General features: G+C 44.7%; 1 protein-coding gene across 1 annotated transcript; it reads left to right on the top strand.

Moving 5' to 3' along the window:
* The first annotated feature begins 2,423 nt into the window (after positions 1-2,423).
* Positions 2,424-4,613, top strand: LOC132206416 (ferritin, heavy subunit-like). The gene is made up of 4 exons (XM_059640535.1): positions 2,424-2,528; positions 3,256-3,402; positions 4,188-4,313; positions 4,467-4,613. The coding sequence occupies exons 1-4, from the start codon at positions 2,427-2,429 to the stop codon at positions 4,611-4,613; spliced, it is 522 nt and encodes a 173-aa protein (XP_059496518.1). The 5' UTR covers positions 2,424-2,426.
* The last annotated feature ends 7,900 nt before the right edge of the window (positions 4,614-12,513 follow it).

Raw genomic sequence — 12,513 nt, 5'->3', positions numbered from 1 at the left:
CATGTAGATCACTCCCACCACTCTGCCCTCATCATTGCTCTTCATCACTTCTTCAAAATACTCAATGAAGCTCATGAGGCAAAACTCAATCTACAGTCATACCATCTGAATCCTGGAATTCTGTCCAAAATGGCATTATGGATCTCCCTGCACCAAATGGACAACAGCAATTCAAGAAGACAATAATAATTAGGGAAGTGGGCCAGCCAACAAAACGTTCACCCCATGAGGTAATAAAAGAAAAAGCAAGATGTGATTACTTTCCCCAAGGAGCGAAGCTGGGGCCTTAACTTTTCCTTGGATTATAAATGTTACAGATGAAGAAATGGACTGCCTCAATTCAAATATTTGCTGATGGCATTACATCAAGTGGCACTTTATCATGGCAGGAGAATGTTTCAAACTTCCATGGAGTTGGGAAGACTGGCTGATACAGTTCAATAAGGGGAAGTGTGAAGTTATCCACTTCTGACCAAGAAAGATGAGCCAGAGTATTTTAGAAATGGGAACATCTTCTGCTGGGTTGTCAAAACTAATGATCAAAATGAAACTGAGACAAGTGGACAAAAATGTATTGAAACTAGTGACGAGATATAAAAACACTGAACAAAGAAAATAATTCAATGTCAGTCCTGATCTCAAAGGGATTTGAACACCCCTGGGTGGAGGTTTTTTTGTGAAATTGTCACATTCTGGTTCAACCACCTCTGGAGATCTCATTTTCGGCAGATTGGGCCTGAAGATGGTGCAGCAGGGAATTTCCAGAATCAACTCAGAGATAAAGAGCTGGTTAAATGATGATGGCAGCTTGCCCGAGTCCCTCAGTATGGAAGGTTAAGAGATGGCGGTAATTGAAAGTTTTAAGAGCATTCGTGGATTTGACAGGGTAGCTTGAGAGGAATTGTTTCATCTCAATGGGTCATCTAGGACGTAGGGTCTGGAATGGAAATAGAATCTTCAAATTAGTGCTAAACTGTCCAGGATAATGTCAGAAACAGCTTCTTCACAGAAGGGATAGTGGATAGTGGACACACACACACACACACACAAACACACACACACATAAAAACACACACACACACGTGGGGTGTCAGTTGAAGACTTCAAAATTAGGATCATTTGATTTTTATTGGGTAAGATTTGATGTTGGCAATCACTTTATAATTTCAACACAAAAAAATGCAAGAAATGCATTTTGGTCGAAGAAACATGGAGACATGAAGAGATAATACAGGTTCAATGGAACAACGTCAAGGTGAGTACAGGAGCAGAGAGCCCTCAGGATTTAAAACTACAATTCCCTGAAGGTGGCCAGGCAAGATGAAACAGTCATGAAGAATGCTTATAGGAATCTTGTGTTTTTAAGGAGAGCCCGAGAGTATAAAAGCAAAGAAGTAACGCTACACCACTACACACCATTGGTCAGACCGCATTAGAGTATTGTGTTCAATTCTGGGCACTGTTTCTACGGGACGGCATTAAAGCCCTGGACACGGTGCAAAGGAGATTTGCTGGAATGATACCAGGAAAGATTTTAAAAATTGGCCTTATCTCCTTGGAGCAGAGAAGATTAAAAGATCACCTGATTGAAATGTTCAAAATTATGAACCATTTTGATACAGCCCTTCCAGCCTGCTCTGACATCCCATATGATCATGGGTAATCCCTTAACTCAGTACCTTCTTCACACTCTCTCTCCATACCCTTTGATCCCCATAGCCCTATCAGCTACATCTAACTCTTCAAAACCTTCAGTATTTTAGCTTCAACTGTTTCCTGTCCCAGACAATACAACAGACACCCCACTGTCTGGCTGAAGACATTTCTCCTCATCTCAATCCCAAACAGACTACTCTATATCCTTAGACAGCGACCCTTGGTTCTGGGCACATTGGTCATCAGAAACATCCTTCCTGTCTTTGTCCTGTTTGTTTCTGTTTCAAATTTCTAGGAACTACCACCAATCTCCTACCTTTCTCTCCAAGATCCCAGCAGAAACTGATTCTCCTTCATTGAGCACCTCTTGCAGTTGGTCACAACAAGCTTAGAAAGAAAAGCTTTCCAAATCCAAATCTAGTTTTTTTTTCAAACTAACCATGACCCGATAGAGAGTTCCAGCAGATTGGAGATTCTAAATGACCGACTGCTGATCCAATCACAGAATAACCATCCAGACTTGACAACAATCTGCACCTCTGATCAGCTCTGCCTCATACACCCACACCCTCTCTCTAATTGGTGGGAGGGCAGAGGCGGGGCTAAATTCATGGGAGATTCCTAATTGGCTTTCAGGGAATGTCAGTCATCATTGGTGATGTCATTCCCTCGTTGAACATAGGATGTCCCAGGAGTATAAATACTAGAGCATATGGTACTGAGGCTTAGTATGAGACTTGTTTACGTGATAGTGAGCAGGAATAGTGACAATGGCTTCCCAAGTGTGTCAGAACTACCACAAGGACTGTGAGGATGCTGTTAACAAGCAGATCAACCTGGAGCTCTATTCCTCCTATGTTTACCTCTCCATGGTGAGTGCTGTATCTTCTGGGTACTTTTTCAAAGTTATTAATAATTCACTATTCTGAGCAACAAGTTCTGGTGTTAGTGACCTGTAATTTAAGGGTTAATTCTAATCTCTGCCTCCCCTGCCAAGTAAATTGTGATACAAGTCTGTTGTCTAACTTGTCATTGTCGTGTTCTTTTAAACTGGCTAAATCTGAGGTGTCTGTGGGTTTGACAACAAGAATTATTCTAGTCCACATGAGCAATCTAATTCCTTACTCTAATGGTAAAACTGAATGTTGAGGCTGTCTTGGGGTGAGAAACTAGCTGATCAATCTTGTTTTCACTGCCCCCAAAACTGACTAGATCTTTCTTACCTGAACTGACATCACTAATCCATGTGAGGAGTCAATGCTGGGCTGTTCAGATGGTTCTTCTGTACCACCTCCCTGATGAGTGAGGGAAGCAAGTCTTTGTGGCATTAAGTAGAGTAAGTGGAATGCTAAGGCAAAAATTACTGCTGTCTCTGGCCTCTTAACATCTACTATTTCCTAACATGATCCCCCAAACACAAGGATGGGGGTTGCATGTGGTCAGAAATGACTAGATTTCAAACTAGCTGAGGCCAATATATTTGACTGAAATTCCAAGTCTCTAACTTGAAGCCAGGTAGAGAATGAGTAACCAAGCCCTTGGCTTTTAGAATTTCTGGGTCTACTTTAATTGATTCCTGTCCAATCCTTCCCTCCACAGCTCTCTCACTTTGACAGGGACGATGTTGCCCTGCGACACTTTGCTGAGTTCTTCAAGGAGCAGTCCCATGAGGAACGGGAACATGCTGCGAAACTGATGGCATTCCAGAATAAACGTGGAGGCCGAGTCCTCCTGCAGGACATCAAGGTTGGGCTTTTAACCCCCCTGTTTAATTTAAAAGGGGAAAGCTTGAGGGTTTACTTTGACAGAAGCCTGTTTTGGATAGCCTGTATCTTGATTCTGCACCTGTTCAAGTGCATGGGCTGAAATGTTTTTGTTGGCTTTTTCTAATCCAATGGAGCTCGTGGAGTGATCAGAAACAATTGATTGAGATGAGCACTCCTCTGTATGACCTGTACTTGACTTAAATTCATGGTTTTAAGAAACCTGCTTGGTTTCTTAACCAAGGTTTCCATCCACATGGATAGGGTGGTGTTTAGGAATTTAATTGAATTCTAAAATGCTCAAATGGCAAAGGAGTTTGAGGTTTCATTCAACTGTAGTGCCCAGTGATTTTTCACTATCATCCTGGTGGTCTTAAACGATTGACCATTGGAAACATCCGGGCCGGAGTCACTTAGGGCAATGCAACATTTTGCTTTGCATTCCCTTATTTGCAGCTGGAACTGACTAGGCAGTAGGATAGTCTAGTACTTCACTGACTCCAACAATTCCCCATTTGTATGGGGGAGCGACTGACTTCAAACGCTGCATCAGGCACTTAAGCTCCAGCACTAACATCACATGTGCATTGATTCCGAATTTCTTTTATGTTTAAGATGTGGCAGGTTATGCCCCCCCCCTCTCTCCAAAAGTGGAGGGTGGCAATCTGCAACATGTGGTTCAAGCCTTTTTTAGCCTTGAAAGGCACAGCCTTTAGTTCTAGTACAGAAGCCCATAGCAGCTTCTGACTAACAAAACCCTTCTTCCAGAAGCCAGAGCAGGATGAGTGGGGCAATGGTCTGGAGGCAATGCAGAGAGCTCTGCAGATGGAGAAGGATGTGAACCAGAGTCTGCTGGATCTGCACAAACTCGCCTCTGGCCACAAGGACCCTCATGTGAGTACTTCACAATCTCTCTCCTTTTTTTTGTCTGAAGGTGATCAAGCATTGGTCCTTGAGGTTAAATGTACCTATTCACATAGCACAGAGCATTTGAAGTACCAAGATGCTTTCTGTTTAGTGAGCTACTCATTTCTTTTCTTTCTCCAGCTGTGTGACTTCCTGGAGAGGCACTACTTGGATGAGCAAGTGAAGATGATCAAGAAGCTGGGAGATCACATCACCAACCTGAAGAGACTGGGAGCCCCTGACAATGGTGTGGGAGAGTACCTGTTTGACAAGCTCACACTCAGCTGAATGGGGTTATAGAAGAAACTGGTCCATTTGTGACCTAATTCTGACAAACACTTTGCCTTTTTCTGTCTGCCATTCCAAATGGAAATACAAGTATTTGTGGAACTGGATTTTGGATCTTTGTTTTAAAACTACCTAAATTACCAACAGCTAACCAGGAAACTTGACTGAAAAAATCCACAATGGAAATTTCACTCACTTCTATAGCTTCTTCCAAAGGTAGCTTAAATTGTGTGCACATATGGAACATACAAATTTGCCATATGAAAATGTACATGAGGTGTTTGCTTTTAGTGTTACATTAGCCTTCCAGGTGTGTACCACTTAGTGCTAGGACTTTCTTCTCTGGATGACACTAGACACTAGGTGCTTCCTCTACCCTTTTTCCAACAGCAGTAAGGGTCAGTAAACTCTTTCTAAGTTTGCAGACTGTAAGGGCTGTCCCACACCTTCCCATCTGCAGCTTGTGGATTTGTTTTGTTTTTAATTTTGGGCCCTGAGGTTTAGCAGATGGATGATTTCAAGGAATCAGAGTTGGAATCCAAGCTTTTCTGCCTTTCTTCTTCAACGCCCCCACCCCCACCTGATTCCTCATTACTTCTTACTTCCTACCCTTCCATACCTCCCAATAGCTTTTATATGCACAGCAGCCAATCATTGTTTGGGTCACTTCTTTTCCTCTTGTTTGTCTGAAGTGAAGCTCTCAGCAGGGGAACAGGGTTCAGAAATTGCTGAGGAGGAGAGGTCCTGTTTGTGAACTTTTTTCAGCTCCAACATTCTGAAGCTCTGCTTGAATAGAAGCCAAGCAACATATACAGCATCCATTTAGAAATGGCAGGTTAGGGGACTTGGGTGGGGAGTAGATTTCTTAAGTTTGCTTGAGGACTAGTTTCAAAATTGGAAATTAGTAGGTTCAATACATTATGAACACTGAGAGGCTACAACTTCTAGATGCATTGTCCTTTTGCATCAGCTTTTCATTCACTTTCCAAATGGGACAAGTGAAGGAGTAGATGCTCGTCACTTTGACGAGTTACTCATTACTAGAAACAGAAGTGCTGCTAATGGATGCTCTCTGGACGAGGGGGGGATGGTTTGTAGTGGAGTTCCACGGGTTAGGGGGAGGAACCAGGCTTTTTCAAAAGCAAACTAATGACTTAGACCTTGGTATAAAAGATGCAATTTCATACTTTGTACATGATAAGAAACTTAGCGTGACGGCCATGGTGTAGAACCTCACAAGAGCACAGACATATTGGTGGAATGGGCACGCAAGTGGCAGATGAAGTTCAAAGCAGAAAAAATGGTGGGAAAAGCAGGTAGAGATAATACAAAATAAAAGGTGCATTTCTAAAGAGGGTGCAGGAGTGAGTGAACTGCATGGTGTAATTGCATTACATCGTGGAAGGGCCACCTCCAACACATTCCTCACCTTCCTGTCTCCATCGCAGGCAACCACCGACAAACCAATGTCCATTTCGAGCCCACCGACTTCCCCCAGCTACCTGGAATACACCTCCTCCAACCCACCTTCCTGTAAAAACTCCATCCCCTATTCCCAATTCCTTTGCCTCTGCTCCAAGGAGAGGCATTCCACTCCTGCACATCCCAAATGTCTTCGTTCTTCCAAGACTGCCACTTGCCAATTCCTCCTTGTTTTGAGCGAGAATGTCCTCAATCGTGTCTCCCGCATTTCCTGCAATTATTTCCTCACACACCACCCTCACAATAACTTCCCCAAGAGGATTCCCCCTCGTCCTCACATACCACCCCACTAACCTCTGGATACAAATCATCATCCTCCGACACTTCCACCATCTACAATCCAACTCCACTTCCAAAGACATTTTTCCATCCCCATCATTGTCTGCCTTCAGAGAGACCACTCTCTCTCCGCGACTCCCTTGTCCGCTCCACGCTCATCCATTCCACATTCCCGTCCAACCCCACCACACCCAGCACTTTCCGCTACAACGCAGGAAGTGCTACACCTGCCCCCCACACCTCCTCCCTCACCCCCATCCCAGGCCCCAAGATGACTTTCCACATCAAACAGATGTTCACCTGCACATCCGCCAATGTGGTATACTGCATCTGCTGTACACGGCATGGCTTCCTCTACATTGGGGAAACTCAGCAGAGGTTTGGGGACCACTTTGCAGCACACCTACGCTCAGTTTGCAGTAAACAACTGCACCTCCCAGTCGCGAACCATTTCAACTCCCCCTCCCGTTCCTGAGACAATATGTCCATCCTGGTCTTCCTGCAGTGCCATAATGATGCCACCCGTAGGTTGCAGGAACAGCAACTCATATTCCGCTTGGGAACTCTGCAGCCCAATGGTATCAATGTGAATTTCACCAGCTTCAAAATCTCCCCTTCCCCAACTGCATCCCAAAACCAGCCCAGCTCATCCCAGCCTCCCTAACCTGTTCTTCCTCTCACCTAGACCCTCCTGCTACCTCAAGCCACACCTCAATTTCCTACCTCTTAACCTCACCCGGCCCCTTTGACCTGTCCGTCCTCCCCGGACTGACCTATCCCCTCCCTACCTCCCCACCCATACTCTCCTCTCCACCTACCTTCTCCTCTATTCTTCTTCAGTCCGCCTACCCCTCTCCCTATTTATTTCAGAGTTCCCTCCCCATCCCCCTTTTCTGATGAAGGGTCTAGGCCCAAAACGTCATCTTTTGTGCTCCTAAGATGCTGCTCGGCCTGCTGTGTTCATCCAGCTCAACGCTTTGTTATCTCAGATTCTCTAGCACCTGCAGTTCCCATTATCTCTGAGGTCTGTTTAAGAGAATCGTTTACAAAGCTCGCAGTGCCCTGAGCTTTATTAGTAGGGGCAAGTGTACAAGAGCAAGGTGATTATGCTGAACCTGCTTAAGTTTGACTCCAACAGGAATACTGTGTCTCGTTCTGCACATCACACTGAAGGAAAGAGTGGACGTACTGGAGAGAGTGCAGAGGAGGCTTCCTGGAATGGCTCCAGGAATGAGGAATTTCAGGTGTGAGGATATATTGGATAGGCTGGGACTTGTCTCTCTGGAAAGCAAACGGCGCAAATACGGATCCAGAAAGAACAAACAGTGGCATGATGTTCCCATTTGTGAAAGGGTCAGGAGCAAGAAGGCACAGGTTTAAAATTGGCAAAAGAAGCTGAAGTGATCTGCAAAAATAAAAACCTTCCAACACAGCGAGTGGATAGGGTGTGAAATGTATAGTCCGAGAGTGTGTTGGAGGCAGGTTCAATTCACGCATTCAAAAGGGAATAGGACTGATATCTGGAAGGGAATAACATGGAGATTACAGGGACAGTGCAGGAGAATGGCAAGAGGTGAAACGCTCAGCGAGTTGGTGGTGGATACGATGGGCTGAATGGTCGCCATCAGCACCGTAATAACCGTGTGGCAGTGGGCAGATATGAAAGCCGAATTAAAAAGGCCAGAACGTGCTCACTTTCCCCCAAGCCGGCTGGACAACAAAACAGCATGTGTTGTAATACAACAGCATAGAAGTGGCATCAGAGCACATTTGGAGCGCTGTGCTGAGCTCTGACAGGGTTATTTGAGGAACCTTAGCACAGATTCACCAGCATTTTCTCAGCCCCAAGCTGGTTACATTATGAATACAGTTTACATCAACTAGCCTTGTCCTTGAAAGATTGTGGAAGACTCAAGAACGAACATTATCCAGGTACTTTGGATTCCTAATGGATCTAATCATGCCGTTAGACAATGTACTGTTTCCTGTGGCGAAATAATCCTGGAAAAGGGGGAATAATCTTCAGATCAAAGCTATGGTAAGCAGTGATGATGCTTAATCTCAAACATAACATTATCACTCCCAACATTCTGCAAGCCCCTTGGACATTTCAAAACTGATTTGGTGAGCTATGTTAGTTCAGAATATGACGCGATGCAGAACCCAGGCAAAGATATTCAAAGAAAAGACAGACTCGCACTGATCCAGTTGAATGGGGGAACAGGCTTGAGAGGCTAAGTGCTCTCATTATCACAGAATAATAATCTCAACCTGACTGTTGCCCAAATCTCTGGTTGACTCTGGGTCTCAGCACATTGCCCCACACCCCCTCTCCTTGTTCATTGGTGCCTGGGTTCTTGCAGATTCCTGATTGACAATCTCTGACAACCAATCATTGTTAGTGATGACATTTCCTGGTTGGGTGAAGGATGTTTTCCAGGAGTATAAATACAAGAGCTTGTGGTAGGGAGACTTAGTTCTAGAGTTGTTCAAGTGATTGTGAGCAGCAATAGTGAAGATGCCCTCCCAAGTGTGGCAGATCCAACACAAGGCCTGTGTGGGTGTTGTTAACAAGCAGATCAACCTGGTGCTTTCTTTTTCCTATGTTTATCTCTCCATGGTGATAATGGTGTTCTCTGGATTTATTTCAGATTTAAAGCTGTGGCCTCAATGTATTGTGGGTGTAGGATCTCTCTGCATCATTCAATTCATATTTTAGAATCTTCTGTGGCCTATCCCTGACCTTGAGAAGTGAATAATCTTTTAATGGTTTGATCTTGATGAATGACCTTGGAAGTCTGTGGGTGTTTTTCTGTACAATGTAATTGGAATTATTCTATTGAATAGTGTTAATCAGTCTGGAGATAATATGTCTGACCTCTAGAGCGTATGCGACCCTGGACCTCCATCCCAGAGGGACGAACACTATCACAATCCTGAGTTCTATCTGCTGTCAATACTTTACTAATAAACTCTGCGAGTTCACTCCAGAGCTGAGAATCCTGTTCTGTGTTGGAAGGTTTCCTTGCTGAAGCTGAGCCATTTTCCCTACCCATATGGCCTTTTGGAATGATGAGGCTTCATTTTAATGCTTAATATTTGGTGTCAAGTATGAAATATTCAAGACCCAACTTGTAGGAAGATGATCCCTCCCTTCCCTCCTGCTTCACAAGGCAAGAAACTACACCTCAATCTATTATGGTGTTGTTTTTGTTGTGATTTACAAGGGAGGCTTTCCCTTCCAGAACCTGCAGGCCTGACTGAAGAAGCATTTCAAGTAGAGAAGGATCTTTAACAACAAACCCCAATGGGTTTCCCTGTTTACAATCCTTTCACTTTTGACTGGGAAGATGTTGTCCTGTGTCACTTTGAGTTCTCATGGCACTGTTCCTTGAAGGAATGGGAACAGCTGAGAAACTGATGCCATTCCAGAATGTGGGTGCATGCTCCTCTTGTAGGACATGAAGATTGGGTTTAATGAAATGTCATTTTGTCCTGAAGAAGGCTGTTTTAAGCTCTGAATATTATAGCATTTTAATGCTTTGGATATAATCTCTTAGCTGTTGTACACTCTCCTAATGAGATGGAGGTCTTGTTGCTTTTTTCACTGGTTTCTTGCATTTTAAGTGATGTGTCTCGTCTGTTACTATCCACCCCCACGCTGCCGCCTCAGAAGACTGACCATGGCAATGGCCTGGAGGCAATGCAGGGAGATCTGCAGAAGGAGAAGGATGTGAACCAGAGTCTGCTGGATCTGCACAATCTCTCCTCTGGCCACACAGACCCTCATGTGAGTTCCTCACTTTCTCTCCAAGAAGCTTCCTGGCCTTTCACTGCTAAATTCAGCATGTAGGGCTGATGGCCTTTAGAGCAACAAACTACCAGGATGATTTTCAAATTACAGGAAAGATGAATGTTTCCAACCTGAAAGTGATCTGTTTGTCTACTCCTGGGGGGAGGGGGAATACAAATGTCTCATAACTGCCTCCTGCAGACTGTCAAATCTACAACAGTCCAAACACATCACCAGAGTGCCTCTCTCCCTCAACATGGCGGTGATTTGTTAAATCTGAATTGAGGGTCACTTCCAAATGTCTTCAATGGACTCAACTAACTTGTCTGTTCTTCCAGCTATGACTTCCTGGAGAGGCACTACTTGGATGAGCAAGTGAAGATGATCAAGAAGCTGGGAGATCACATCACCAACCTGAAGAGACTGGGAGCCCCTCAGAAGGGCAAAGGAGAGTATCTGTTTGACAGGCTCACCCTGAGCTGAATGGGGATTCAACAACTCCATTTGTTGTACACTGGTGTTCGAGTGCATGACTTTTTTTTTGCACACTCTGCACAAAATGAAAACATTGCCCATGTATCTGACTACACTTATTTGGCTGCTTTTTACCTGATTATTAAATCGCTTTGGCTTTTTGCTCTCTGCGTTGAATCAATGCTTGCTCTGGCAATTTTTGTTCAGTTTCTGAGTCCTGAGTCATCAGAATTTTTTAAATGAGTAATTGTTGTGGAAATCAAACTGTTAAGCTTTTGGCTTTTAAGCAGTGCTCACGGTGATAGTTCTGTTAGAGCAGGCTCCAGTCAATAGCTTCGCCAAAATTGCTCCATTCTAACTGTTAGTCACTTAACTGGTGCCCTGTCCCTAGCAATGCTCCAACTTTCCTAAAAGCTGGGATCAAACACAATACAAACTGCTAGAGTCAGTGGGGCAGGTGCAACTCTGCATTTGTTCATCCACCGGTTAATGTTTGAGTCTGATGACTCCTCAACTGAAGTCTACCCACAGGTGCTGCCGGACCTCAGTTTTGCTAGTAACCTTCACTTAACTTGGTTAGCAGAATCCAAGCATTAAAAAAATACTTTTTTAATAAAAAAGGAACAGCAATAGCATCTGGCATGTGCATTACATGTTTTTCCATGCTTCTTTGAACAAGCAATACACCACTGTTCTAGTTTCCCAAGCTAAGGAATTGGATTTTCTAACAAGTCTCCACTGTAGGAGACTGAGTGAGGAATCTGCTCTCTCCTGTAACAGTGTCTCCTATCCTCAATGCCCACCTTGTAGCTTGTGGGACAAATGTGGCATAGTTCCTGTTCTTGCTCCAGCAATCAACTGCTGAGGACAGCAGGTGCAATTAAAGCTACATTTGCAGACATGGAGATCCTGTAGACTCTGGTTCACCTTCTTCTCTCTCTGCAGAGTTCCCTGCATTGCATCCAGGCTTTGGGCAGGGGGTGGAGGCAGGGAGAGAGGAGATAGAAAGGAGGGGGAAAGAGTGGAAGAGAGAAGAGACATTTCGCTTAATTTGCTGAAAGGCCAACACTCAGCAGTTCTAAACTTTTCTAACCCTTTCAGGGAAGGTTTGCAGTTGGCCGACAGCTGACTCACCACCCACACAGCAATGTCGCTGGCTATTTACTGTCAATCTATGAGTAAGGAAGAGGTAGGGGATAGTGCCAGTCTGGCAGCACAAGAGGGACTGTTCCACATATCTGACAGAAGCAGGCATAGCTTAGGCTTGTAAGGGCACCCATGGCCCCTCTCACTATGGGGACCCCAGTACCGCTACACCTGTATCCTTGCCACTCCCTCATCCACTCTGAACTCCCCATTAACCCCAGCCCTGTTCCCTTCAACTGTCGGAAAAGCTACACCTTAGCACCACCACCCGCAACCCCCACCCCCGCCGTGTCTCCATTCAAAATAAAAAAACAAACAAACCTTCAACATCAGACGGGGATAACCTGCACATGTTTGAAGTTGGTCTATTGTATCGGCTGCACCCGATGTGGCCGCCGCTAGATGAGGGAAACAGTTTTTCGAGAGCATCTGCGCTCAATGTGCAACGAAAAACAACATTTTCCAATCACAAAACGTTTTACCATCCCCCCCGCCTCCCACTCCATGGCTGACCTGTCCATCTTGGGTATCCTCCAGTATCACGCCAATGTCATCCTCAAACTGGAGGAGTAGCACCTCATTCTGCCTTGGGAGCTTACAGCCCAAGACACTAAATGTGAGCCTTATTAACTTCAACATCTCCTCATCCCATGACCAATCCCCACCTCCTTGACCTGTTCATGTTCATCTTCTCTCCCACCTCACTGACCACTCCCTACCTGTACT

Source organism: Stegostoma tigrinum, chromosome 38 (genome assembly GCF_030684315.1).
Source record: "Stegostoma tigrinum isolate sSteTig4 chromosome 38, sSteTig4.hap1, whole genome shotgun sequence".
NCBI classification, from domain to species: domain Eukaryota; kingdom Metazoa; phylum Chordata; class Chondrichthyes; order Orectolobiformes; family Stegostomatidae; genus Stegostoma; species Stegostoma tigrinum.
This window is presented reverse-complemented; position numbering and strand designations above follow the sequence as displayed.